General features: G+C 49.3%; 2 protein-coding genes across 4 annotated transcripts in view; one reads left to right on the forward strand and one right to left on the reverse strand.

Annotated features, from left to right (window-relative positions):
- Positions 1–27,988, reverse strand: part of LOC118439874 (protein Wnt-6) — a 66,648-nt gene that overhangs the window by 20,360 nt on the left and 18,300 nt on the right. The window contains exon 1 of one of the 2 annotated variants that reach the window (XM_035862113.2): positions 1,503–2,804. The exons of the other annotated variant lie outside the window; for it this stretch is intronic. Coding sequence (XP_035718006.1) covers positions 1,503–1,567 — 65 coding nt within the window. The 5' untranslated portion in view covers positions 1,568–2,804. Of the gene's footprint in view, positions 1–1,502; positions 2,805–27,988 lie in introns of those variants that run through there. 2 annotated transcript variants of the gene reach the window in all.
- Wnt10 (Wnt oncogene analog 10) lies at positions 842–27,715 on the forward strand. Of its 2 annotated transcripts, none has more exons than XM_035862106.2 (4): positions 842–956; positions 23,120–23,373; positions 26,281–26,564; positions 27,150–27,715. In XM_035862106.2, the coding sequence occupies exons 2-4, from the start codon at positions 23,133–23,135 to the stop codon at positions 27,681–27,683; spliced, it is 1,059 nt and encodes a 352-aa protein (XP_035717999.2). In that variant the 5' UTR covers positions 842–956; positions 23,120–23,132; the 3' UTR covers positions 27,684–27,715. The 2 variants fall into 2 exon arrangements, with proteins under 2 accessions (XP_035717999.2, XP_035717998.2); XM_035862105.2 differs by lacking the exon at positions 842–956 and adding an exon at positions 18,691–19,815.

Raw genomic sequence — 27,988 nt, forward strand, 5'->3', positions numbered from 1 at the left:
GGACTCAACACGGACGTGGGGGCCGTGAGACAGAAGATGACAATTCATCTCCGCATGCTGAAATCTCTCTCTCTCTCTCTCTCTCTCACTCTCTCTCTCTCTCTCTCTCTCTCTCCCGGGTGGCAATTACGCGATAAGGTTCTATCGTCGTGTAAACATTTACATACCAAAGTGGAGTACACAGCGTCTACTCCGAGCTACCGAGTAATTTAACGTTTCCCAACGTACGACTCTCTCTCTTTCCATCACGCGAGAACGGCGTAGAACGCGATACGCCTTTCTTTAATGTTTTTTTCCCCATTTGCCCCATTTGCGAATGACATACCTTTGCTAAATAAAGAAGAAGAATTTGCAGCGAAAAGGAACGAGTAATCTACCAAAGTATGTTGATAAATCACCTTAATGAATAATTCATTGGCGAAGGCGTAAATCTTTGACGTTCCGATGGAAGCGAACCGCGACCAACGACCACGAATAAATATCTACTTTCGATCGTCTCACGGTCGTAGATCTCGTTGATACGCGCAATCGAGAAAGGATTTACTGCCCCGTTAATCGTTTTACACGAGCGTAATGCGTCGGTAATTGATAAGCCAGATGTCACGCCTGAAAACTCGAGCATTTAGCAATGCGCCGTTGCTAAAGGCGATCATCTTTCACGTTATTACATCGTAAATAGAATTTTATATAATCGAGTAGGCCCTTTCACGAGTTCGTTTCACGAGTTCGTGAGTTGGGTTCGATTATTGGGATTTGACGGGCCGTATTTTTCGTAGGGAAAATTCGTCGAGGTAGAACAATTTGACGGAAGAAAGGAGAGAAAGTAAATCGCATAAGAGGGAGCAGCAGAGGGAGCGAAGCAAGATCGAGAAAAGATAAGGGTCTACGAGAGCGAGATTCCAGTCAAAACTCGTCGCATCGCGCCTAGCTCTTGTGTCTGTCGTTAAGTCGTCAAGGTTAGTGGCCACTTAAAGGAAGGAAGGAAAAGAAGAGTTTCCCTACTTTTTTCTTTCTTTCTTTTTCTTTTTTCTTCTTTTTCTCTTTTTTTCTTTCTTCTTTCTCCTCTCTTTTTTCTCTTCTTTGTGTTTTTTCTCTTTTTCTTTCTTCTTTATACCTAACTCTCTGTGTAAAGCGTAGGAAACGCTACCAGATACCAAGCCCGTAACACACACGAGCGTTGTTTGTTTGAACCCTCCTTTTTATGGTCGTCACGTGTCGCGGCGCTAAGGACACTCTTGGTACTGTTTTACACCTTTAGCTCTTTATCTCTCGCCTTTCGAACGTCACGGATGTCAACGCGAACGCTTTCCTTACGGATAACGGTTTGACAATGAAACGCGATAACCCCGTTTATCAAAGAGTACTCCTCTTAAGCGACTTTAACGTCGTCGTTAGAGCTTCTTCGATACTCGAGGGGAACCAGAGAGACGCGCGAGCCTCTCTCTTGGAGGATTGTTTTTTTCTTTATCTTTATTTCAGAGAAAAGAAACGGAAGGACTTACCAAAACGATCCGGTGGTAATCGGGGTGACGAGGAGGAGGTAGATCACCAGGAGAACGGGGCTCATCTCCGTCCCCTCTGGCCCTCTTTTCAAACTCCTTGGGTTCTTTGGCGGGCACCAATTCCCTTCGAAGGAATAGCGAGCACCTTTCACCGTCGAACGCGATCTCGAACACTCCTCGGCGAACTTTCCAATTCTATTTGTGACTTTTTCTTTTTTTCTTCATACGACGACGAAAGCTCTCAAGTTGAAATCAGCAAGTCGCTTCGATGCTCTTTTCTCTGACTTCGCGGTCGAAAAGAAGTATAGAAAGGACGGAAAGACTACTAAGTCGAGAGAGACGGAAAAGGACGAAAGCTTCATGACGGGATCCCCCTCTCTTTTCGTTTATCCCCGCGAACGAAACGATCCGTCTCCGTTCGGAAGACGCGGATCTTCCGGATCGCGAGAAGGATCGATTCGCGCGATTCGGAGAACGATCCGGAAGAAGTTGGACTTCCGGTCTCGTGGAAGTCACTTGCCCTCTCTCCTCTCGTATCCCCACCCTACTCGAGGAAGGACTCGTTTCTCTTCCTTCGCACCCTCCCTCTGCGTCGTGCTCTCTCTCTCTCTCTCTCTGTCTCTCTGTCTCTCTCTCTCTCTCTCTCTCTCTCTCTCTCTCTCTCTCTCTCTCTCTCTGTTTCTGGCTCTCCCAAAGACACCGGCCACCGCGAAGAGCGCGAGAAGAGGCAGGCAGTCGTAGTAAAACGGATCGTAATAAAACGGTCTTTTCTTCCGGCGGGGACAAAAACGCGTCGCGTTCCTGCCAGAACTACGTCACCACGATCTTTGAGTGTTGCCTTACCCCCACCAACCGAGTTCTGGGGAGTAGAGAAGAGTTGCCCCCACCATTCGTCCAACTTCTTCCTCCTCCACCTCCTCTTCCTCCTCCTCCTCTTCCTTCTTCTTTCTCCTCCGCTTCTTCTTCCTAGCCTTCTTCCCCAGAAGACACGCCGCCACCATCGCCACGGCCACCATCGTCACGACGACGCAGAAGAAGAACAGTGCGGAAGAAGAGAGGCAACGAAACCGATCGTACGTTTGGATTTTTTTTCGAAAACGCGATCGAGAGTAAGAGAGAATCGCCACTTTTCGAAATAAAATTTATACAAAATCGAAAGAAAAATCGGGCAAAAGGATGGAACGGGTCAGATACGACGACGGCACGTGCATCGTACGTGTTCTTACGGAGATGGAAAGACGCGCATTTACCGCTGGAAGGAGAGAGGGGAAAAAAGAACGAGTGAGAGAGAGAAAGAGGGAGAGAGAGAGGGAGAGGGGGGGGAGAGGGAGAGAGAGAGAGAGAGAGAGAGAGAGAGAGAGAGAGAGAGAGGAGCGCGCGATCGCTCTCGGTGCGAGACTGTTCCGAGCTACGAAGAAGAGAGAGGCAGGTGAGCGCCGCGCGGCGGCGTCGAGCCGCAACCGAATCACGTACCGTACCACGGCGCACCGCACACGATCTCTTCCCCTCTCGACGACATCAGCCCAATGTCCTTTTCTCGAAAATAGAAAAGATTCTGCGATAGCCAAAATCTAACTGACGGAGAAAGTAGGCCGGTTACTCGTCAGACTCATTTCCCCTTCCAATCGAAAATTCATCTTTTTTAAATTCATCGCGCGGCTACGAAGAAAATAGAAAATGACAACGGTAATAAGCGGTCGTGGTAAAAGTGGTATATATGATTATAAGCGTACATAAAGAAAAAGAAGCGATAATAGCGACGATGAAAGAGAATAAGGAATAAGAGATATGTTTCGTCGAGAGTCGTCCTGGCTAGGGAGGTTCCAGCGGGGGGGCCGCATTAAAGCTCATTTAGCAGCGGGTTCCTTTCTTCGGGCGCCCCCCGAGAGAGGAGACCTCGACCGACCGTACCCCGACCGCGGGATCGCGGCGAAGCTCTCGATCTCTTTCTCGATTCCGCGAGACGTAAGAGAAATTTAGCGGTAAGAGGGATGACGAGGTATACGACAGGGATGCCATGGACGACGAATCGTATTGCCGACTCGCGCGACCGACAGAAACACGGAATAGCCAGTAATTTATGGGTGAGACTAATTACCGGGGAATGCAGCTCCTCCGACTCTTCTCCGTTCCCTGGTCCGAGAGAGTTTGCCAGACCAGTTTTCAGAGACGAGGAGATGGAACTATTCCAAGCCCACTACACCATTCTTTCCGAGATCCCTAAGCCCTCTTTTTCTCTCCTCTCCTCTCCTCTCCCACATACTTTTTAAAGTTTCTCTCCGTGACTTTTTCCTTAACGCGCGTTTACTCTCATCCGTTACTCTCGTCTAGTTCGTGCTAGGAATTTCGAATTGCGACCTATCCAACGAGAATCGGTCATCGCGAGAAGGAAGAGAGATAATGGAAGGAGGAAGAAAGCGGGCGTGTTCCCACGCGGCGTCCCACAGACGGAATGGGAAGGGTGTTGGAACAATACCCGACATCGACGTCCCTCATTTCGACATTAGCCTGAGCAAGCAATTTCGAGCGAGCTCGATGGATCTGCTACCTCGATTCTTCTTCGTTAAATGCCATTATACGTTTCACTCGAACACCCGGTCGCCGCATGAGTCGTGAATTCCTGAGAACCTGCTCGAACCTGCAGCCACCGCCGCGGCGGCCTTCTTCGCTCCTCCTACTATCCGAACCTACGCGCTTCGGACAGACTCGACGGACGCAACAACGCGCGGTGTGCTATCGACTTTGCTCGTCTCCGCGAAATAGCGCGATGATATGCCGCGCCTTGGTTCTCTCTCGCTCTCGCTCTCGCTCTCGCTCTCGCTCGCTCGCTCCCTCCCGCCCGCCCTCTCGAATCTCCTTGACCCTGCGCCGCTACGAATCCACGGAGGAACGCCGTAAAGGAACGGCGAGGGGGGCCAGGGGAAGGGGTAGGGGGAGGGGAGGGGAGGGGAGGGGTCCGTGCGGACGAACGGTCGAACAGAAAGAAGGGGGGGACGGCGCTTTTTGCGAGGGATCTCGCGAGGCAAGGCCGTCGTCTCGCGAAGCGAAGCGCGGCCTGCAACTCGTGACCGAGTAGCCGAAAATCCTGCCGGTTGGGACCGAGGCCGTGTCATCGGTCCCACGACGAAGAAAGAACGACGCTCCTCCAAGATGGAGCCCTTTTTCTACCGGGCCTTTCGTCTTGACGTTTCCTCGATTTATTACGCCTCCTCTCGTCATCCACCTTACGATATACTCGAGGAATTTTGCATTCGTCTATCGTCGATGTTGTAAACGGACGATGCATTCCATCGAAAGAGGCTATCTCGGAGGAGCCAACCGGCCAGAGACATCGGAGACAGAAACTCGTTCGAGACGTCAAACTTTTTGTCCCGCCGAAAGATCTCGTCCGATCGTCTCGAAAATACCTAAATTGAGAGTCTCTCTCGGAGGTTTCGAACTTTGTTCGGGGAATAAGCGAAAGAAGAAGGATGGACATAGGTAACGGTGCTCTTAACCGTAGCGAATATCGAAATACGATGGTGCAATTTTCACGGATGGTCGAGAAAACAGCAAGTTCTATCGTCTATTTCTCCCCAATTATCCGAAGGCGATGCTCCTCTCCGGAGGTTTCGAAATTACGGAGGCAACGTCGTTAATTCGACGGGAGATACCGATCGGTCTAAGCGACGACGTTCTACGGCAATACGGGCAGAAGCTTGCCTGCCGTTTCTACGGTTAATAAGCGCGGCAAATCCGAACTGATCCCGAACCTCTCTCTCTCTCTCTCTCTCTCTCTCTCTCTCTCGAACATTCGCAATTCTGCTTTTGCGATCAAAGTGAGTAAACGGATGCCCGAGTAAACGCGCCGTTGCAATTACACGCCAGTTACGAGCTGGCCTTAAGACGATTCACACGGCGCATTCTCTTTCTTTCTTCCTCCGCTCGTTCGTTCGTTCGTTCGTTCGTTCGTTCGTTCGTTCGTTCGTTCGTTCGTTCGTTCGCTGCGCGTCTGCTGCACTCGTCTTTCTCTAGCGAGTTTCCACAATGGTAATTACGAGACAGTACGCTCGTAAATTTCACGTAGGCTAAACGTAGGCACACCGCGTACACCGCGCGCGCTGCGTGGCTACTTTCTATTTCCCATAAGATCCAACCATATAGGAGACGTCGATATGTTTCGCCATACCAACGGATCGAGAATCGAAGAAAAGGGTAAGGAGGCTAACCGGCCGAGCCGATCGAGTTAGACCCCTCGCGTTCTCCACTTGTCGTCCTCGGCGCGTCGTCGCCGTTTCTCCTCTCTTTCTCGATTATTACTGCCACGATTCCCGATCTTACAGGATCTTGCATAAGTGCGAGCCCATGCGTGTCTCTCGAGCAGCAGCGTTCGGAATCGCTTTCGTGAAATGAATCGGTGCCACGGTGCAGCAGGTTACGACAGGGAGAACCCGAACGAGAAGAATGCTTCCCGTGAATAAATAACGGCCTTTCGCGTTACGTCGTCTCTATCAACTTTTTCCATCGATCAAGAAACGTTCCTTTTTGCATCGACCTGTACCAAGTACGCTTTAAGTTTCTCCTCTACGTATTATTGCGTCTCTCTGTCGTCCCGTCGCCCCTTCGTCCTTTTTTTCGAGAAAGAAGAAGGAACGGTACACGATCGCGACTTTACGTCGACGCTACGACCGGACTGCGTCGTTGTTGTCGTTGTTGTCGAGAAACGGCCGGATTCCGTCGTGGTTCGTAAAGTTCACACAGCTTTTAGCGAGATGGATCGTCTTAGGAGCGGCGAACGATGTTAACGAAAGGGGAAAGGTGACCGTGCGCTCGGAATACGTCGTGAAAAGGACGAAAGGACAAGCCGAGTATGGTGCATTATGCGAGTTAGCATTGCACCGTGCCGACTTTACGACGACTTCCACGTTCTCCGGCGACTCCGCCGATATGGAGAACGTACACGCGTGATATTACAATGGGAATGGAGAAAACGAAACGAGAGGGTCGTGCTTGTAAATAGCGCTATTATCCTACGGCACGGTTCGTGAGCGAGAAAAATAGAGAAAATACGAGTACTCGATATCCTCTAGAAATGTATCGAATAATTCGAAACGTTAACAACTGTCGAGAGCGAAGCTATTAATATCTCCTTTTTTTTTCTTTTTTCCTCTCTTCGCTAACCTCTCGTAATATTGTGCGAGAGAAAGCACAATAAAGATATAGTCGCGATAGTAAAGTCGAGTAGCTCTATTCGAGTAGTTCGATTATCGCTCCTTCTTTTTCTTTTTTTTTCTTTTGTCTTTTTTTCTTTCTTGTTTTCCTTTTTATTTTTTTTTTTTTTTTTTTATTTTTTTTTTTTCTTTTAAATCGATCAATTGATTCGGTCAAAGTTACGTAGAGAAGCGTGCTCGAGAGGAACGGAGGTGGAGGCAGAGGTAGCACCAAGTCGAGCCAGAGAGGTAGATTCGAAAGGAGTACGGTGGCGCGGTACCACGGTATAATAACAGACCGCCACGGGCCGGGCTAGCTGATGACTTCATTGAACTCGGCTGCTGCCCCAGGCTTCGTGAGCCCGGGTCCCGAAGCCCGGGACCTCCCTGAAACCGCCTCAAATTATAACGCCGCCCTGGACCCAGACCCGCTTCTGATGGGCTCGAGAAAAGAAGACGAAATCTCTGCCTTTTCATTTTTAACGATTTTAGCGATTTTAGCAAACGCCTTTCTTCTCTCTCTCTCTCTCTCTCTCTCTTTCTCTTGCTCTTCCTCTTCGTCTACTTCGTCTTTTCACGTTTGGTAATTCGGAGCTTATAGATCGACGATAAGACTAAGTGCGTAGACAAGATCGTATAACGACTAGAACGATTGGAATCGAAAAAATGTCACAACCAACGGCCGGGATTTACGATAAAAATAATAATAAAAAAAAAAAAAAAAAAAAGGTCCTGAGAAAGGTATCTCGGTCGAAGCCAAGAGTCTACGTAACGTAGAAAACGAGCTAAGGTAGTCGGTCATATCGTTGAAAATTCCTAAAGCTATTGCCGGTATGGCATTAGTGGCGATAACAAAACCGATAAGGATACGCGTTTGGGGACGAGGAGAAGGAAAGGGCGGGCCGATCGCGGTGTACTATGCGGAAGTAACGATTAGGACCGTAAAGCGATTGGAACTCTGAAGAAAAGGTGAGTAAACACAGGCAGGTTCTTTCTTCGCGACAGGTTGAAAGCCGATGGTTTCTCGACGAACGGAAAGATAAGCTTGCCAAGATACCTTATGTGCGCCTCTAATTTCTATATTATTAAAATGCCTATATACATAGGATATATGCGTATGGGCGTGTACTATCCCAATCTCGGCGATGATGGCAGCAATACTGGCCGACCGACCGATCGACCGACCAACCGACCGACCGACCAACCGACCGACCGACCGACCGACCGACCGACCGACCGACCGACCAAATATCTTTTACAATCGGTTCCCAGCAAGCAATTAGATCCAAAGTTGTTAATCCGTTTATCGGCCGTGTCTCGGCGTAACGCGATGCGCATCGACCTTTTCTTCCGGAACCTATAAAGTCTGTCGAGGCCGTCTTGCGAGGGCCGAACGCGATCAAAGAGAAAGCGTAGACCGCGCTAATTAAGATAAAATAACGTTTTAAACCAGTTTTATACTAACTTTTAAAAGAACTTACGTTCGACTCCCTCTTTGCGTTGATACGTCAAATTAAGAAACGTTAATAAAAGAGTTTAATATATCTACGCAAAACTTTAAGCGATAAGTATTTATTCGAGAATACGGACAGTCTTATTTCGAGGGGCCGTTCTCGTTTAGAAGGAAAATATTCGCAAGAAAAAGAAGAGAGAAGAAAGAAAAAAAAAAAAAGTACCTTGCACCGACTAAAAGGGACTAGATCTTTTCGATCCGAGAGAGCTCTAAACATTTGTAATCTCACGTAATACCTTTCGCAAACAAAAATAAAATTATTTTATTACTCGACATAATCCATCCGTAATCTCGGTGGCGACGAAAGAATGACGAAAAAGAGGACAGAAAAAAGGGTCTTCGAAAAGACGAAGAGAGAGCGAAAGAGAGAGAGAGAGAGAGAGAGAGAGAGAGAGAGAGAGAGAGAGAGAGAGAGAGAGAGAGGGAACTACGTTCGGGTTTCGAAAGGAAAAGGGCAAACAATTAAATGCCAACGCAAACGTCGTAACGACCGCGCTTATTCGCGTTAGGTAAAACGAGCCGCGTGGACCGCGAGAAGGGTCGCGAGAGGGCCCACCGGAGTGGCCCCCATTACTCTCCTAAACGATTCTTTCTTTTCCTTTTCAAACATCCCCGGTAGAAAAATTTGAGAGAATCTAAATTGGCTTCGTTCGTTCTACGATATTTTTGATACTCTGTCTAAAAAAGTACAAAGCCAAAGGGAAGAGAAAAAAGGATAGCGTATTTCGAAGGTATCGTATATTATGGGGACTAATAACCTTATTTTACGGTGTAAAGAAGTCGTCGATAGGAGGAAGAGGGATCTCTTACTCGAAGGAGAAGAGAGGAGAAGAAAGAGGAGGTTTGCTCTCTCCGTCTCGCCTCGAAGGTTCTCCCGGTACGATGGTGCGGTGCACTGCGGTGTGGTGCGGTGCGGTGCTGTGCAGCATGGCACGGCATTCGTGTGGATATTAGGGCGATTGTCGTGCCTGATTCGATACGGTCTTGAAATAAGGCCCCCGCGGCCTGGCACCGTCAGACGGGGCCGCCTCGTACAAAGCCGAGTAACAGGATCCACCCTCCGACTCTTCCACGCGAGAGCAGCCTCGGCATCGCCTCTCATGCCCTCTCCTTTCTTATTGCTCATTCTTTCTCCTCTCTTCTCAAAAACATATCGGTAATCTAGCGTAAATAATAATGCGAAAACTCGTTTTCTCCGCGAGACTCGATAGAAATTTCAAGAAACTTTGAGTTGGTAGATACTTGGATACATGAGAGAAAATCTAAGAGGATTTAAGATTAAATCGATCGATCGATCGATCGATCGATCGATCGAGAGAGAGAGAGAGAAAGAGAGGTTTTCGAAGGATGGCTGCAATTCTTTCCGCGATTCGAGAACCTTGCTCGGAGGTCCGTTCCTATTCCGTCTTTCTCTTTTCCTTCTTTCTCTTTTCTCTACGTGTATATCGACGTTCCTCGTCTTACCTCTCACTCTCTCTCTCTCTCTCTCTCTCACTCTCTCTCTCTCTCTCTCTCTCCCTCTTTCTCTTTCTCTCGCCGTCTGAGGTCTGTATCATCCTCCGGGCCGGTGTACCGGTCGGCATCGTGTGAAGTCCGGCTAAGCCATTATATCCCCCTTGGCCGCCTTCGAGGTGTATATACCGCATCCACAGGCATCTTCAGGCACCGAGAAGAGGTTAGAGGAAGCTCCTATCCCTCTACCTCGTCTCTCCTCCTCCTCCTCCTCCTCTTCTTCTTCTTCTTCTTCCTCTTCTTCTTCTTCTTCTTCTTTTTCTTCCTCTTCTTTTGCCCCTCGAGGACTCGCTGGAATACGCGAGAAGAGAAAGAAACGAAGGAAGAGAAAGAGAAAGAGAAAGAGAAAGAGAAAGAGAAAGAGAAAGAGAGAGAGAGAGAGAGAGAGAGAGAGAAAAGTGCGTGCTGCATCGCGTAGTCGAGGTGTCGGAGCCCGCATTAAGGGGGCGGTACGCCTCGAAGGGGCCCCGAATTATGACGTCACGGACCGCACACGTCGCGATCAGGTGAGCCGAATACAAAATGGATTGTTAATTACGAAGCCGCTCGGCGTTCGCCACGCACCTCGCCACGCCGCTCACCACTACTGTCATCCATCCTCTTTCGAATCTATACTCCTCTTTTTCAGCAAATTTTTCATCCCACTTCGAACGACTCGAGAACATATTGTAAAAAAGCTTTCACAAAGTAGCTACATAAGTAGGTATAGGTATACATATATATATATATATATACACACACACGCGCGCGCACGCGTTAGTAGATAGGTATAGGTATATTCGAATCTGAGCTAATTTAAGAGTCCTCGATCGACATAGTTCGCCAAAAGATAGGACCAAGAGGAAGGTGTATGTAAACGAAATCGACGACGAATTCCACGAGTTCCACGAGCCACTAAAAACACTCATCACCGGCAATTCAATTTATTGCCACGATCGTAAAGACATCGGGTTTTACGCGATGCCGAATATATATAAGCTCCAGGCACGGGGGATCCAAGTGGTAGGGGATCGAAGAACAAGAGCGAGACAAGAGGATAGAAAGAGAAGAAAAAAGATGAAGATACTTTGGTTAGGAGGAAGGAAAAGTAGGGAGAAAGGAGTCATCAAATTCATTAGATCCACTCTCACGGTTGAACATTAACGAACTCGAACGTTTGCTCGGTAGGCCGTGCCATTCCGTCGAACGGCAGAATCATTCGCTCGATTATGAGATAATGCTACCCTAAAAAGAAGAAAAACGGAGGCTGCTCGCGCGTCCAGAGGAAGAAGATGAAAGGAAGAAAAGGATAGTTGTTCGATAGGATCATCCTCGAGATATTTCGAGGAGATCGTGAGCGCGCGAGTAGGCGAGAGAGATAGAGAGAGAGGGGGGGGGAGAGAATGGATTTAGAGGGCGGACATCTCGTAGAATGAAAGAAAAAAAGAAAAAAAAAAAAAAAGAGGATGAGCGAGAGAGAGATAGGAATTGAAAGAGAGGCCGAAAAAAAGTGGCAGGATGCTAGCATACGGGGATTAGTTTCATTCACGAAATCCTTTATCTGAACAAAATCTTAGGAAAATTGGTTCCCACAGGATAGGAAACAATGAGAAACATCTTTTACGACTCCTTACCCCATAGGTGGCCGTTGTTGCATTGTAAGCTTTAAGGTTGCATTACACGGTGCATTGGATCGGGTTCACACGGAAAACGCTTTGTCATAAGTACTCCTCGTCTCTTCTTCCCATCGAAGGCCGAGCCTTGAATTCGAGTCTTAAGAACAAAATGAAATCGAGAAATCGTGTAAAAATCCATCTCCCCGATACGAAATAATTTATCGATCTAAAGGGCATCAGGAAGATTATTCGATCGATAGGAATAGATCGCGGCTCGTGCTCGGACGCGCGCTACGCGTTCGACGAAGCCAAAGGAGGAGACTACGGGATAGGATGCGGTAGCGTGGGAAAGGGTCGAGCATCTTGGCAGCGAAACGAATCGGAGATCTGCTTAAGATCTTCCTAAGATCTCTAATAGCCGTAGAAAGAAAAACAAAACTGAGTACTTGGGATAAGTTAAGGACGCTTAATCGATTCGCGGATCGACGCGTTCCGACGTCGACCTTTAACACGGCGCGCGCCCGCTCCTTTTCTCGTTTCTAACCTCCTGTACCGCTCTTCGTTTCGAAATCAAAGTGCGGACACCTACCGCAAATGGCGTATCGTAGATCAGGAAAAAGGAAAGAGATAACGCGGTACACCCCGTACTGGTTCTTATCTATTTGGCCATTTAAACGAACCAATTAACGCATTCGTTAATTCCCACGCGAATTCGTTAAATACCATCCTCCTCCTTCCCCTCCTCCTCCTCCTCCTCGTCGTCGTCGACGTCGTCGTTGTCGTTGTCGTTGTCGTTGTCGTTGTCGTTGTCGTTGTCGTCGTATAAAGCGTAACGAAGCGCGGCTCGACTTGGGCGGCGATGGAAAGCCAAGGAGAGAAGATTGTCCGCGCAAATGAGTATTTACGAGGCCGGCTTGACTCTATATTATGCCTCATTTCGCCGTAGGATCGATTAGCTCTAATCGAGAAGTATAAACAAAACGTTAATAAACCTCTTCCTTCTCCTCCTCCTCCTATCCCTACCTCCTTATCTTCCTCCTTCTTCCCCTCATTCTCCACGAGATGCATCCTCGCGAAAAGGACTCTCCCTCCTCTCCGCTCTCCCTCTTTACCGTTCTCCTCGAGCGTCCTCCCTTCGCCCGTCTGACCATCCTCGGTCGAGCGTATCACGAGGAGAGCCACGACGACACGTGTTTCTCGCACGTGCTGCGCGAGCATGCATGCCTACGTCTACGGACGGTTCTATGCGATCGGATGCACCTCGTCTAAATTTTTCTTTATGTTTCTTCGATTATCCAAATGGAAGAGATCTTTTCGTTGATTTACGTTCAAATCTGACAAACGGAAAGGAGGAATGCCAAAGGTAAAGGCGAGATAGAGAGAGAGAGAGAGAGAGAGAGAGAGAGAGACGGCGGCGGCGGCGGCGGCGCATCGGTATAGACGCCGTACGTGGACGGAGACACATCCTTCCTCGCGGTATTCGATCGCACAAGGAGATCTACGACGACCCACGGAGAGAACTCCGATATAGAATAGAGCCTCATCATCCTATTTAATAATCGTACAATGGCCCTTTTGAGGACGATAAGATCGCGATCGGAACGATCGCCTCGATGGCCTTCCACCTGAGATCGATCTGTTTCTTTGTAATAACGCAATTAACACTTCTTTGTTCGATCGATTTTCGTCGCCGTACCATTATAGCTATACGTATACGTCTGTAAATCGTTGCGAATGAACGTTATCGCGATGACTCTGGTTTAGTTGCACGAGGAAAAAAATGACAGGAGAGAAGATATAAAGTATTTACAATATAGGTATTATATATCAGGTAATGGTAATATATATCTCTCCGTAATTCTTGGACACCCTAAAGTGCTTGATACACCGACGAACCTTCTCTTCGGTTGATTACGATCGTTTACGAGCGGTAAATCACCTACGTCTATCCCCTCCATCTACCTTTCTTCTTCTCCTTTATTCGCGAAACGTCACGATATCCTTAATCGTTGAAACCGGTAGTAAAAGGATCGTTACTAGTCGTGACAAAGAAACCGCCACCTCGGTGAACAAACGAGCCAATAAAAGCATTTTATCGACCCCTTCCGTTTGTCCCTCGACGATAACTCTCTCGCTCTCGCTCTCGCTCTCGCTCTCGCCATGTCGAACGCGCGTGTCAGAGGAGCCAAGCTTATAGCGTATACAAGTTCGAAAAAGAAAAGCACTCGCGGCAAAGAGTCGTTCGAAGTCACTTCTAAGCGATGACACGCACCGTCATCCGCACGGCGTGGGTGTTGAGATCCTAATCGGACGGGCTCCGCGAGTAGTACAACGACGATTAGGCTTCTCCGCTCGAAGGCGAACGCACACGTACGCAAAGACCAAGGCAACGAATACACGACCGGATCTAATCTCTACTCTCGTAGGTGGTTCCGAGATACTCATCGCGATCCAAAAGGAAAAAGTCAGGCAGCGGCGCAGGAAACGAAAGTCCCTCGAAGGTCCTCGAGGATTTTCGAATACTCGCGAGAAAAGGTACGAAACTCGCGAGTACGCCCTTGTCCTCGAACGACCCTTTGTCAACTTGAACCGTTCGCGAGACGATCTAGATACATCCTTTGATTGCACTTTCGAGGTACGCGCGTCCACGGATAATCACGGAGACCGACCGACCGGTCGAGAGAAAAAAAACAAACGAAAAAGAAAAGGAGAAAGAAAGAGAAAAGAAAAGGAGCTTCGTGACCGTGGAAGATGTTTCCGCGGCGAGTTATACAAATTGTCGTTGACGTCGAATAACATTAATATAGGTAGTACCTATATTGCGCGCGAGACCGTCCTTGGTGGTCGACGAGTCTGCAAAACGTCCGTGTTAAATCATACCTACCAGGAAGACCGCGTGATTGGTGCCGTACCGACCAACAACAGCGACAATTTTCAAATCAATGACTTTGAAGATCGTCGATAATAGGTGGACAGGTACGTATGTTTTCCCATTTAAATAGAATCCCTTACGGTTTTCAACGTCATCGGCGAGAAATAAAGGAGGATTCGAAAGGAATCAGTAGAATTGGGGGAGAAGGGATAGAGATGGAGGAGGAGAATCGCGTTCGAAAGGATCGAAGCCGTAGGACCAAGTTGGCCCGGGACCACCATAACTACAACATCGATGGGGAGTGCGAGATCCGACAGCTTCGGAGGTGGCAATGAGCCCGGGTCCCGCCCGCCGCCACACCCACACGCATATATCTTATTTTCCCTTTTTATTTATTCGGATTGCCGTTGGTCGAGGCAATCCACTCTTCGAATCCCTATGGCTGCGTCTGGTCCGCGTTGGCATATAATAGGCGAGCACGGTGGCCTCCTAGGCCCTTCGGCCTTTCGCCGACCTCTTTTAAACTTCCACTCGCCGTCCACGGAATCGTCCTCATTGTCCATCTCCCTCCTCTGCCCCCCCCGCAAACCCCCCATTGACGTTCCTCCTGCTACGAACGTTCCTTTCCACAAAAATATCCACGATCTAAGAGAGCGTTACCTTGGATCATAGTGATAATATAATACAATGGTATATAGTCGCTAAAAGTACAACTTTCGGGCCTCGTTTCCGTCTCGTTGGAAATAAAAAGAATACGTTGCGACGGGTCTGAAGGTAATACGCTTACGGATCTTATTAGAAAATTATGTTTCAAAAGGGAAGAGAAATATGTCTGCGTCGTTACCAGTCGCGATTTCCTTCGATAAGAGGATCTAGCGCAAAAGAAAATTTTCAAAAGTCTTTGAAAGATTTCCTAGGCGTGACCGCGCAAGCGGAAAAAAACGGCGAAAATCCTTCCCTTTTTTCTCCTTTCTCTTTTTCCTTTCTCCTTTGTCTCTCTCTCTCTCTCTCTCTCTCTCTCTCACTCTCTCTCTCTCTCTCTCTCTCTCTCTCTCTCTCTCTCTCTCTTTTCTTCCTTCCTTTTTAATGCAAAGAAACGTAGAGAAAAGTAGGCTGACAAGAAGAACGGTCGGCCGACGGTAGGCCGTCGGTAGCGAACGATGGTTCGCGGTAAACAGGCGGAACATCTATGATCCCCGAAAGCAGATTATTCGGAAAGACTACTTTTAGCGAGTAAATCGATCATGCTCGGGCGAACATCGACAAGTGGCTTTTAGCGAAAACGACGCCGATGATCCAGAGCTAACGCGTATCTCCTCTCGATCGTGCGATCGACCGTTGCTATTTTGTAACGGATATCGTGTCCCGAAAAACATCGAAAGAAAAGAACGTAAACGATAGGGAGAAGGACAAGGAGTCGGATCGGATCGGTTCCGGGGCTAAACGACCATCCTCTTTCGGTCGCGTCGCTTCGAGAGGAGAAAAAGAAGGACGACGTCCTTGTCCTGCGCGACGCAATACTCACAATAGAGTTAACTTTTTTTTTTCACAGGAGATGCGCCTCATCGTTGGCCTTTGCGTCAAAATTGCAATCACATTTTGGATTCGCGAGGAAAATAAGGGGATCGTATATCGCAAATTAGACAATTGGACTCGACGATTCTCTTAGTCAGGAAGGGACTATAAGCGCGCATCGTCATCCTTTATCTTTATCCGTGCGACTAACCAATCGACGGATTTTACTCCAACAAAGTATCCGCATACTCTTCGGCCCCTTTCGACCGAGGGATCGATCGAGACGGGGAATGCACATTATTAAAACATTCCAAGCAGTAACCCCAACGAGAATTCGCCCGCTTTCAACGATATTAAGTTCCCACCGCGAGGTTCCTCCGCTTTCATAACCGTGCGCCTATTTTTCCAATTAATCGATCCGTTTCTCTCCCATCGACAATTTTTCTACTCTTTATTCCTTTATTCAGGAAAGAGAAAACTTAATGCTAGCGCCAAGGCGAACGAGGAGAATAGAAATGGTTCGCCTCGGCTCGGTTTGCTTCTTCCGTTCGTTCTACCGATTTCTTGTTAGACGACGAGCGACGTCTCAATTAAGAAGTCGAACGCGCCGGCCGAGTTCTCAACGGCGATTATCAACGATTTTCACACCGTCGTGTCCTTCGGGTTCGGTCCTTCTTGCCGGGTACGTTTTTTCGTTCGGTTTCTTCCGCGTTTCTCGGCACTTAATGCCCCGTGAAAACGCGTCGTACCGAAATGAAGGGTCCTCCGATCGATTACCACGCTTAGATCGAGGATCGGCTTTTTGCGATCCTGAATCGTTTCCCGAACTTTTAACGGATCGCCGTGCGATACGGGCAAAGGTACCGTATACTCTTCTCCTCGCGTCTTATCGCGATCGAACGCCGAGAACGAAGAACCGGATTCTCTTTTCTACAAACATTGCCGCTCGTCGATGCGCGAATCTCATTCGTCTCGAGCAAAAAGTCAACTTTTACTTTGGCCCTTTAAAGAAACAACCGCATTCTACTCGTTCGAGCATCTCTCCTTTCCTTTCTCGCCCCACCCCCCCCGCACCTTGCCCACCCCATGCCGTTCCTGTTAGCAAGGACGTTACGTGGCTCGAAAGTCAGTCAGTTACTTTCGAATTTCCCGCGAAATCACGGAGAAGAACGCAAAGAAGAAAGGAAAAGAAAGGAAAGGAAAGGAAAGAAAGGGATGCGAGGTGGGGGTGAGTAGGCGGAAGGTAGGCTAACGGAAGATAAGCCTCAATTACGTCGATCGACTCCTCTCCGAGGGATGCTGGGTAGGGGAAGATTCGCTCCTCCCACTCGTCCTGTCACGTGATCGACCGAGCCCAACTTCCTTCCTTCCTTCCTTCCTTCCTTCCTTCCTTCCTTCCTTCCTCGTTTCCCGCCTATTTCACTTTTCACCCTCTTTATCGCAAGCGCTAACTTCCGAGGAGCGAAAACGAACGACTACCGTCAAAGATGTACTCTTGCGCGATCGAAAATAAGCCATGCGAAACGAAAGGAGAGAGAAACGGAGGGGGGGGCGGCGGCGAGAGGAGGGCAGAGAGAGAGAGGGCTAAGACACGTCGATCCCGAGTTGATCCGAGATGATGAGAAAAGGAGGAGGGCGCGAGGAGGGCGCGAGGAGGGCGCGAGAAGGGCGCGCAACCTCTCCTCGTAGGCTCTCGATCCCTCTTGGACGGAGTTGCCTTTGGTCTCTGCCCCTTTGGCTCTGCGCTTCGGAGGGTAGTGGCCGACGCGTTGCGCCGCCGCTAGTACTGCTCCGGATGGTGGTGCCGATGGTGGCGCCGATGGTGGGGGTTCGTTGGTTCCTCCGACAGTCGAGAGCCCTCTCGTCGTTCTCCCTGCAAGAAGGATAGATAGACGGGCGGACGGACGGACGGACGGACGGACGGACGGTGGGTGGGTGAGAAAGGGTACGCGGGGCCGTGCGCACCGAGTTCGTCATAGACGGGCCGATCATCCTGACAGCTCTTCTACTCTCTCGTCGCCGGCGTGGCGCGCCGTTCTCGAGCGAGCCACCGATCCTCAGATTATCTCCGTCTCTCCGAGCTGCAACAGCGCCGACGACGCCAGCATCCGGAGAAAAAAAGCGAATAACGAGTGCGCGAATCTCGGCGTATCGCTCCTAACGATCCTCTTCCTTCCCCTTCCCTCCTCCGCCTTATCTCCTAGCTCCTTTATTCTCGATCCTTCTCCATCTATTCTTCCCCACCTCCCCTCTCCCCTTCCTCTTCTTCTTCCTCTACTTCTACTTCTACTTTTACTTATTCGATTTATTTTCTCGTTGCATGTCTCCTTGCCTCATCGTAAGTAGTAGTAGTAGTAATAGTCTTCTTCGTCGTCGTCATCGTCGTCGTCGTCGTCGTCGTCGTCGTCACTGTCACAGTCGTCGTCGTCGTCGTCATCGTTAGCGTCCTCGCTAAGTAAGCCGGACGGGAAGTTTGCATTCGACTGTTTGCACGAACGAACCGAGAGATAGACGCGCGGCGAAGCGCGAGCGCGCCCACGACAGAAAGAGTAGGAGAGAAAGAGAGAGAGAAAGAGAGAGCGAGAGAGAGAGAGAGAGAGAGCGAGTGTGTGTGTGTGTATGTGTGTAAGAGAGAGAGAGAGAGAGAGAGAGAGAGAGAGATCAAGGAGGAGCAGGAGGTGGAGGTGGGGGTGGAAGCAGAGGGAGGGGAAGAAGGAGGAAGAGAAGAGGAAGAAGGGAGTGTGTGGGAGGGAGCCGGAGGGCGACTTTTCTTTTATTTAAGCTTGACACTTCGCCGCGAGCGCACGCATACCGGAAGTGCGGAGCAATACGGTCGTCGTAGAAGCTCCGAGAATAAGTTTAAAGAAGAAGAGAAGAAGAAGAAGAAGAAGAAGAAAAATAAGAGAAAGAGGAAAGAAGAAGAAAAAGAGGAAAGAAAGAAAAGAAAGGAGGAGGTGCTCGTGCTCCGGAGTGGTGCTTCTTCTTGGTCGTGGTAGTGGTGGAGGTGGTGGTCGTGCCCGAAGGTGCTATTGCTTTTCCGGCTACTTTCGGCCCATCCAATAAGGGTGGAACGAACGAGAAAAAAGGACGGGCCAAGAGAAAACTTTGGCAAAAATTTCACGGAAAAGGATGTTGCTACGCTCGTTCTTGTTTCCACCGTCGAACAGGTGGACCTTACCTCCCGTCTTCGTTAGGACGTATCCTTCGTCGACGTTGCCAACGTCAGAGTTATCATCGCCGTAAAAAAAGGAAGAAATGTTAAGGTGTTTTCAAGCTGCGAACAAGCTCAATCGCAAAGAAACGTACGCGAGGCACATTAGACAAAAGTTCGAGCTGATTTAAAATCCTTGCTCGTCCTGTCCCTTTTAGCTCCTTCGTTCTTCTTTTCTCTCTCTCTCTCTCTCTCTCTCTCTCTCTCTCTCTCTTTCTCTCCCTCCCCTCTCTCTCCCTGCTCTTTCTCTTTCTTCCATTCTTTCAGGAAGGAACACAAGTACAGTATTTTTGATCCAAAGATATAGAGAAATAGCTCTCGGAGATACCAAAGAGGAGGCTACGAAGAGCAAGGGTACGAAGCTCGAAGGCAAAAATCGAAGAGAGGCTTTCGAAGAAAGAGGGGGAGAATCGGCCGATCGTCGCAGGGTAGTTTTCGGAACGACCCTCGAGAAAAGTAGGAGCTCTCGAATCGGAGAGAACGTCAAAGGAGAAGCGCCGGTGCCCGGGGCGAGGAGGAGTCCTCGACGCGTGCCAGGCTGCTGATCACAGGCACCGCGCGCGCTAAGAAGAGTAAGAGAGCGTTCGGAGCCGTATCGGAGCGAAGCGGAGTTCGAGGGAGAGGGGGTAGGGTAAATCGAGGGGTCCTTCCGTTCGGGTGCTAGGGGTGTGCACCCCTGGACGAGGGCTCCCACTCGACTCTCTCTCTTTAAAGTGGGCAAAACGCGCGCGCAAAGAGAAAGAGACGTCCTCGGGGCGATGACAGGATGCCTTCGTCTCGACCAGCAGCAGGCCGTACCTACTACGAAGGACCTCCGGCTAGAATCGCGAGGAAAATCGTCGCTCGAATCGCCGCTAGAATCGCCCGCACCGTAGCCCTTCTTCTCCTACTCTTCGAGCATCGTCGGTGAGTAAGGACTTTATCGCTAAATCGAGCCACGTGGCCCACCGACTCGTCTCGTCTCGTCTCCTCTCCTCTCGCCTCACCTCGCCTCGCCACGACTCTTCTCGTCTCGTCTTGCCGACGTCTTTACCGAGCGCACTTTGGCGCCTCTCCGCTGTTGCTCCGCCGTTGCCTCGTCGTTTCTGTTTATTTAACGCTTCTGCGCGCGATACCGATCGCTATTCGTTCGCACGTCGCAAACATTGAGAGAGAGAGAGAGAGAGAGAGAGAGAGAGAGAGTGAGAGAGATTAAATCCTCTTTCTTGTCTCTCGTTTACGTATCGAATTTCGAATCAAGCTTGCGTTACGACTTTATTAAAGCCTCTCGATCAGCCCTCGATCGCTTTATATCCGCCGATGCTTGAACCTTCCGACGGCGTACTACGCCGCGCGTAAGCGCTGTTTTACAAGTATAATTCGTCCCAGTGGAATGCCGTAAGAATACGTGACGTTTGCAAAATAAGGTTCTTTTTTACGGATACGATTCTTCCAAAATAAGTAGCGATTCGTGACCACGCTATAAAGTATAAATATCGGTATCGCTCGAGAACTCGTTCTTTCACCGGAGGCCGTCAGTACAAAATTGCGCTCTTAAATTTCGGCTTCGATCTCCTTTCATTATGGAAATACATTGTAAGTTGTAGGTACTTTCGCTCGAAATTGGCGCAGGTGTCTCTAAAATCGAGTCGACGATCGGCGATCAAGGCGAGCGAGATTTCGAACATAGATAAAGAGCGTAAATCGATTCGTCGGCTTTTCCCACATCGATCTTTCGTCGATCTAAGCGCGCGCGCGCGCGCGCACGCTCCTGACGCACGATCATTCTCGAGCGTCGTCGATAAAGACGTCGACGTTTTAAAAGTAGTCACGCCGTTCCGAATAGTTTCCCCGAGATTCCGAAATCCTTCCATCTATGATATATAGTAGATCGTTAAACCTATTACAATACGAAGGCGATATAACTCGGTAAGAGTAATCGCTGGTCGTAGTATATCCGAGTCGCAGAGACATAGTTATTTGGCGCTAGGCGAGCAACTCTTCCTCGTTATGGTATCGAGAGAGTCCGATACACGTTCGCCGGAATCCCCTTGTGCTTGGGCCGACTCGTCGTAAATAATTGCACCGACTCGTGTGTCCGGTGCAGGACGCGAGAACGTGCGCGCACAATGTATGCGCGATGTACTCGCTACGGGGCATTGAATTACGTTCTCGACGATATAATAGTCGATAAACTGGTTCGCGCGACGCGCGTCCTCCGTCCGTTCTCCGCGCTACGACACGCGCGAACCTTATCCTTGACTCTCCCGCCTCCTTCCTTCCTTTCTTCCCACCCTCCCTATCTACCTATCTACCTACCTATCCTTCCCTCCTCGAGTCTTCAGCTCAAACTAATTTCGCGACGTTCCTCGTCGTCGTTGAGAATAGCAAAGACCAAACCGATAGCCGGCCGTTGTTCTCGCGAGTCGTCGCTAACGAGTTTTCTCTCTTCGGCCACGGCAAGCACAGCACGCCTGTCTCATGCCCCATTAAACGCGAAATTCCGCGGTGCGGCTTCTTCTCTTATAACGTGATGCGAGCACAAGGGGGAGGGACGGATAGAATAAAACGCGTGCACCACCACCGACGCCATTTTGGATTCTTCAAAGACCTTCTACGAGGAAGATTATTCCTCGTATCCCGTCGCGAACGTGAAATAAAGGGAGCAAAAGGGGCATATGGGGAAGGGGGGGGTGGGGGGGAAAGAAGTATAGAAAGAGCTAGTAAGATTCGCGCGTTAAGAATCCCTTTTCTCTTATCCTATTCAACGTTGCGACGCGGCGAAATCGCGGCACGATTCTATGAATTCGATTCGTCTCTTTATCTTTTCGAATCGAGCCAACGAGCGCACGGTATTTCTATGAGAATGACGGTAACGCAAAGACGAGTTCCTTAAGCAGCTTCTCGCTTCTTGTGCGAGAAGTGAGATGCGACGAAGGGACCGACGAAGGTAACGGAAGGAGAGAAAAGAAGTCGAGAGGTAGCAAAAGGAATCCGTTGATAGGCTCGACCGTCCGTACGGTGTCTTCGGCAATTTGTTGAGCGAGTTAAGATCATTAATCTGCTTTCGGTAGATCATCAATAGCGCGAAAGATAGCGTAGGGGCAAGGATGTACCGGTAATGGGAGCCCTCAATAACCTCGACGACCCTAAAAAGCCTCACCCTCCTTCGCCATCCTTTCCCACACTCCGCAGAAACCGAGTTGTCTCGAGCTCCTTGTCTCCTCCTCCTCTCTTCCTCCTCGCCTTCTTCTTTTAGCTCTCTACTAGCGTGCCGTGCCCGTCCTCGACATATCCCCGTATCCTTCCTTTTTCTCTTTTTCTTCGCTCCGCAACGGGTGCCATACACAGCTTTTACTTTAAGAGTAGCTCGTCGGCTAATTTCTACGGCCGGATAAGCACCGAACCAAACGAAAGGATAACTCTTCTCCTATCCCCCACGTCAAATCCACCAACCTGATTGCCGCGAGAAATCATCTTCTCGGACGTTTCTCCAACTTTTCAATCATTCTCTTTTAACCATACCGTCTACTATATACCGTCTGTTTTCCTTTCGATGATTTTACGAGACCGAGGTCAAGAGGGTGCGTAACGCTTTCAAAGAACAGATCAAACCATGGCTCCTTCTTCCTGCGCGATCACCGCCGCCACTAATACCGTCGTCGTCGCGATAACGGTCTTTGCCTCTTGGAAGAAGTGCTCTTAGAGCGCTATCTTAAGCGACGGCATCTGCCTGATGGTCGATTAATTAATTTCAACCTAGAAAGAGAGAGAGAGAGAGAGAGAGAGAGAGAAAGGGGGAGAGAGAGAAAGAGAGAGAGAGAGAGAGAGAGAGAGAGAGAAAGAGGAAGACATGGATACGTGCACTTTCTCTTAGATTTTCCTATCTCGCACAAGAATCCCATCGATCGACGAAAGATTCAGGAGCGAGCACAACCTTCGCGATCGAGAATCCGATAAAGCGAGAGGTCGAACGGGCCTTGATGAGAGGAGAGAGAGAGAGAGAGACAGAGAGGGAGAGAAAGGGTGGGTAGGAAGGAGATCACGGCATACCGCGATCGTACGAGGAATCTCCGCGGCAGGACATTCCGTACGACCGAAATCACTCAAACCGATCGAACGCGTCCGTGGGAAGATCGGCTTTCTCGCGATTCCAAGAAATTGGCAAAGTACGAAGGCGATAAATCTCAAAATGTCCCGTTAATAAAAAGATCTACATCTTCGTTTGCAGCGGCAGTTGTTTGATGAGCAATTCGGTGGACGATTGGGTTAGCGGCAGTGCCGTCGTTTGCAACGGAATACCTGGATTGACGAAGGAGCAGCGTGAACTCTGCCACAGAAACCCGGACGTGACGGTAGCGGCTCTGAAGGGACTACAGATGGCGATATTAGAATGCCAGCATCAATTCATGTGGCACAGGTGGAACTGTTCCTCTCTAACCCCGAGCAGCAGAACGCAACAGAGTAGCGTGCTCCTACAAAGAGGTAATAACCTCCTCGTCCTGAGGTAATAAGCTCCTTCGATCCTAGCTTCTTAGACGCTTTTCGAGCGAGGTAAAAAGAAAAAAAGATAAGAAAAAACAAAAAAAAAAAAAATTGAGAGACGCGAGATTTCATTAAATCATGAGATCACGATTGCGCGTCTTCCTCGTTGCCTCGTTGCTAACGGAGGCAACGAGGGCAGCGTCGAAAACCTGTCCCAATTCCATAAGAAGGTTTGGAGGGGGCCTTCGCCACTGGACCAGCGTGACATATAAATTCGTCGTGGCGCGTACGTGCGCCGAAAGAGGAAACATATATCGTGTCGGACGAATGCGCGAGAGCGCGACATCGGGCGCACCTGACCTGAAAGCTTGAGCTCCGTCGAGCGGGAGGGCCCTCGGACCAACCTTCTTTCCCCTCGCCTGCTCGCTCACGCTGTCGTTATCTCGCCACTTCCATCGACCCTAAGATTTCTTACGACCGGCTACGTCGAGGTGTCGATTCCCTCGTTTTTTCCTCCGTACTTACGTAAAAATAACATAAACCCATCCTTAAAAAGAGTAACGTGGAATTTCTCACCTAATTCTCCGGCGATCCCTCTCTTTCCACGATCGTGGAAAACAGGAAGAACTCGTGAATAGAGTCTTCCAGGGTACGTCCCGTGCTCGTGCCGGTTATCCTACGATTAATCGAAGCGCAACAAATTCCACGAATCCAGGTAAACGGGACTTCAAGTTGCGGCCATTGCGAACGATCTTTGCTTCTTAAAGTCTATATCGTAGCTCGGCTCGAAGAACGGACGGTCGGCAAGAAATCCAGCGTGTCGAATTTCGAGTCCGGGAGCACGTCTCGAAGCCGGTCATCGTGCCGTTAAATCCCTCGGACACGCTTCTCTCTATTTTCTCATTCTTATTTTCTCGTTTCTACCTTCCTTCCTTCCTCCCTTTCTTGTAAAAAAAAAAAAAAAAAAAAAAAAGAAAAAGAAAAAAAAAAGAAAAAAAGAAAGAGAGAGAGAGAGAGAAAAGAGATGAAACATTTAACGGAAATGAACGCACAGCCCGCACAAGTAGATTTCGTCGATGAAAATCTCGAGTCAATTTCCAAACGGAAAAATTTCTCCTTTTCTACAAGCGACAGGATAATCCGATTAATTCAGAGAAAATCATTTCGAACGCGAGAATTTACGAGGGTCGCGACCAATCGCAAGAAACGAGCGCCACCTGCGCGAGAAAGCTCCCTTCTAAGGCGATCGTCATATAAAAGGCAGATCTATCGCAAGGCCATTAATTAAGAAACTCGTTGCACCGGTTCGATCCGTACTCGAGGACGTTCTTCGTGGCGAACCTTTGAGCCGGACCTCCCGTACTCCACTCCCCCATACTCCCTTATCCTCCGTATCTATTGAGTTATCTAAGACTAGCGATTCGGGACTGACGCGAACTTTGCCGAAGGGGATCGGTTCGCCATTCGTCACCGTGTCCCAGAATCTAGAAGGCAAAGAGTAAAGAGACTCTCTCTCTCTCTCTCTCTCTCTCTCTCTCTCTCTCTCTCTCTCTCTCCTTCTGTCTCTCGATCCACTCGCTTTCCTCTCCTGTCGTTGTCCTTCCGGCCGCGCTGTCCACGACGAGAGACGCACGGCTTCTCGCAGGAGAATTTATTGCGAGTCCCCGTGGTGCGCACCTCCACGATCTCGCGCAACTCGGACGATTATAAAACGGTTCCTACCAATATCCGTATATAGAGAAGGTAAGGTTCGATGGGAAGCGTGTCCGAGCTTACGCGCTACTTGCCACTTGGAAATCTTTGCGATTCAAGAAAGACTCAAACGGAATTATTAATACCTGGTAGCGTTGGAAGGAAAGGAGAGACTCGAGAGCAACGCGTATCTCTTTCCTTTTCTGGAATCTTTTGCATCCTCGTTCGTTCGCATCCCTTCGTGAGGGAGAAAGGAAAGAATCGTCTTCGCGAAGAAGGAGGAGGAGGAGGAGGAGGAGGAGGAGGAGGAGGAGGAGAGCGTAGAGACGGAGTAGCAGCAGCGTGGTGCCTCATCGGGTGTCGAGAACGAATGCCACAAATCCTTTTAGGAGCGCCTTTAGCGCGTCTCCTTGGTATCTCGTCCTCATGAATACTGCAAATGCCGGTCGGTCGGCCGGCCGGTATCCATGGGCTTCGGAGTAACTTCTCGAGGCAGGAGAAAGGGTAGAGTAATGTGGGCATTGTCGAAGGAGAGGAGGCCCCTTCGAATCTTGCTCGGGCAGGCAGGCAATGCTCGTGTGTCGTATCGTTTGTAAGTTGACAGCCACCACTGCGGTTTGACGGTCGGCCGTCCGTCAATCCGACTCCAAGGAGGAGAGCTCGCGACGACGGGAGGACCTTGGACGCGGGAGGGCCCGAAGAAAAACTGCGCTCGACGTCGCATCGCTTAACGAACGTCGTCTGCTGCCGAGGCTAGCCAGGGTGCTGCACGCTCGCGTCACCCTGCTTCTTGCTCTCTCTCTCTCTCTCTCTCTCTCTCTCCCCCTCGTTGTCCCTTTCTCAGGATCTATCCTCGAAAGGATAGCTAATGAAGGGAAGCGAAAGGTGCCGTTTCGAGAAACGAAAAGAGACGAGCTCGCTCATACGTAGGACGGGCACGCTTCGTTTTGACGGACGGCTGAATAATCTAGCTTCGTACCGTTGTCTGGGAAGGCTGTCCGCGATCGCCATTTGTAACTCCTTCTACGGAAGCTCGTACTCCCCTCGCGAGAAAGGAGAATATACGCTTCGCGTATATTATCCTGGCTGTTTTCCAAGCGGCAATTTGCTAACGCGACATGGACGAGATACCCTCCAAGAATCCTCCGATCTTTCGAAAGCCACACAACTTATGTACACAGGTTTGGCACCCATGATTACCAAGCTCGATCGCAGGTTACAGAGAGACGGCCTTCGCTTACGCGATATCGGCAGCAGGAGTGGCTCATAGCGTGGCGCGCGCCTGCAGCATGGGAAGGCTCCTCTCCTGCGGATGCGACCCGTCCAGCTACAAAGCAAAACCACCGGCCAAGGCAAGGGGCACCCAATGGAAATGGGGCGGGTGCTCTCACAATCTCGATTACGGCATGGAGTTTTCGAGACAGTTCCTAGACTCGCGCGAGAAGGCCGGCGACATACAGTCTACCGTTAACTTGCACAACAACCAAGCGGGACGTTTGGTAAGACGAGACGATTTTTTTTCTTTTTCTTCTTTTTTCTTTTTTTTTTTCTTTTTTTTCTCTTTTTTTTTCTTTTTTTTTTTTTTTCTTTGTCCTTGTGACGATCAATGATTTTTCTTATAACGAAATCACGTGGCCGTGCCGCCACCTCTTCCACCAACCTCAAAGTTTTTAGCTTTTTAGTGGTCCGCGTTCAAACTCCGCCCATGACGGAAGCCAAAGCGAGGGTAGGGAGCACGAATGGAGAGAAAAAAGAGGAAGGAGGAGTAGAAGAATAAGAAGAAGAAAAAGCGTAGAAAGGAGAGAGGGAGGAAGAAGAAGAGAGAAGAGGACGGTGGGCTTCTTCTCTCCTTATTCCTCTTTTCCTCGTTCGTGGTGCTCTCCATGCTCGCTCTCGGCCCTCGACGTTATTAAGACGAAGCCTCGGGCGGGACCACCCAGCCGTAGACTCATTAACTGTTTTGTACGCGACACCTCTTTGTCTAAAAGAAACCAAGTTAGATTTGCCGTTTTTTCACGAGTCATGCCGTCGCTCGCGTACGGTCCTTTCTCGCATTTTACAGAAACTCCTGACTTGTGTTTCAGTCGGTAGCGAGCAACATGCAAGTGAGATGCAAGTGTCACGGCATGTCCGGTTCGTGCGAGCTCAAGACGTGCTGGAAGGTGGTGCCGGACTTTCGAATAGTCGGCAAAACGCTCAAAGATCGTTTCAGAAATGCCGTCCTGGTGGCGCAAAGTAATCTCGGAAGCGTCACGCCGTTGGCCAGAGCAAGAGGCTCGAGGAGAAGAAGACCGGACCGTCAGAGACAGAGGAAGCACCGGGAGAGGGGAGCAGGACGCAAAAGGAAACCGCGAGATCTCGCGAAGCAGCTCTTTTATTATCAAAAGTCGCCAAACTTTTGCGAAAGGGATCCTGCCGCGGACATACCCGGTACGGCCGGACGTAGGTGCAACAAAACGAGCTCGGCCGGTGACGGTTGCGGCAGCCTTTGCTGCGGAAGAGGTTACAATGTCGTCAGGCAAAGGCGCACCGAAAGGTGCAGGTGCAAGTTTCATTGGTGCTGCTACGTTCAGTGTCAGAATTGCACCGTCGAAGAGTGGATCACCGTTTGCAAGTGAAACACTACCCGAGTTCTCGTGTTGCGAACTTTGCACGCAAAACTACCTTCGGATTATCAAAGAGATCGTTCGATGCGATTTATCAACGGATCCGCGATCCACCCCGACACAATTCGTCGCGAATTATATTAGATATGAAGAAGAAAAAACAAAAAAAAAGAAAAAAAAGAAAAAAAAGGAAGAAAAGAAAAAAAAAGAAAAAAAAGTGAAAACCAAAAAAAAAGAAGAAAAAAAATTATCGTAGATTATAAGAAAACTCTTAATTTATTTATATCGACGTTCTATTTAATTAATATTTAACTTTA

Source organism: Vespa mandarinia, chromosome 9 (genome assembly GCF_050613455.1).
Source record: "Vespa mandarinia isolate Hongniang chromosome 9, ASM5061345v1, whole genome shotgun sequence".
Taxonomy (NCBI): domain Eukaryota; kingdom Metazoa; phylum Arthropoda; class Insecta; order Hymenoptera; family Vespidae; genus Vespa; species Vespa mandarinia.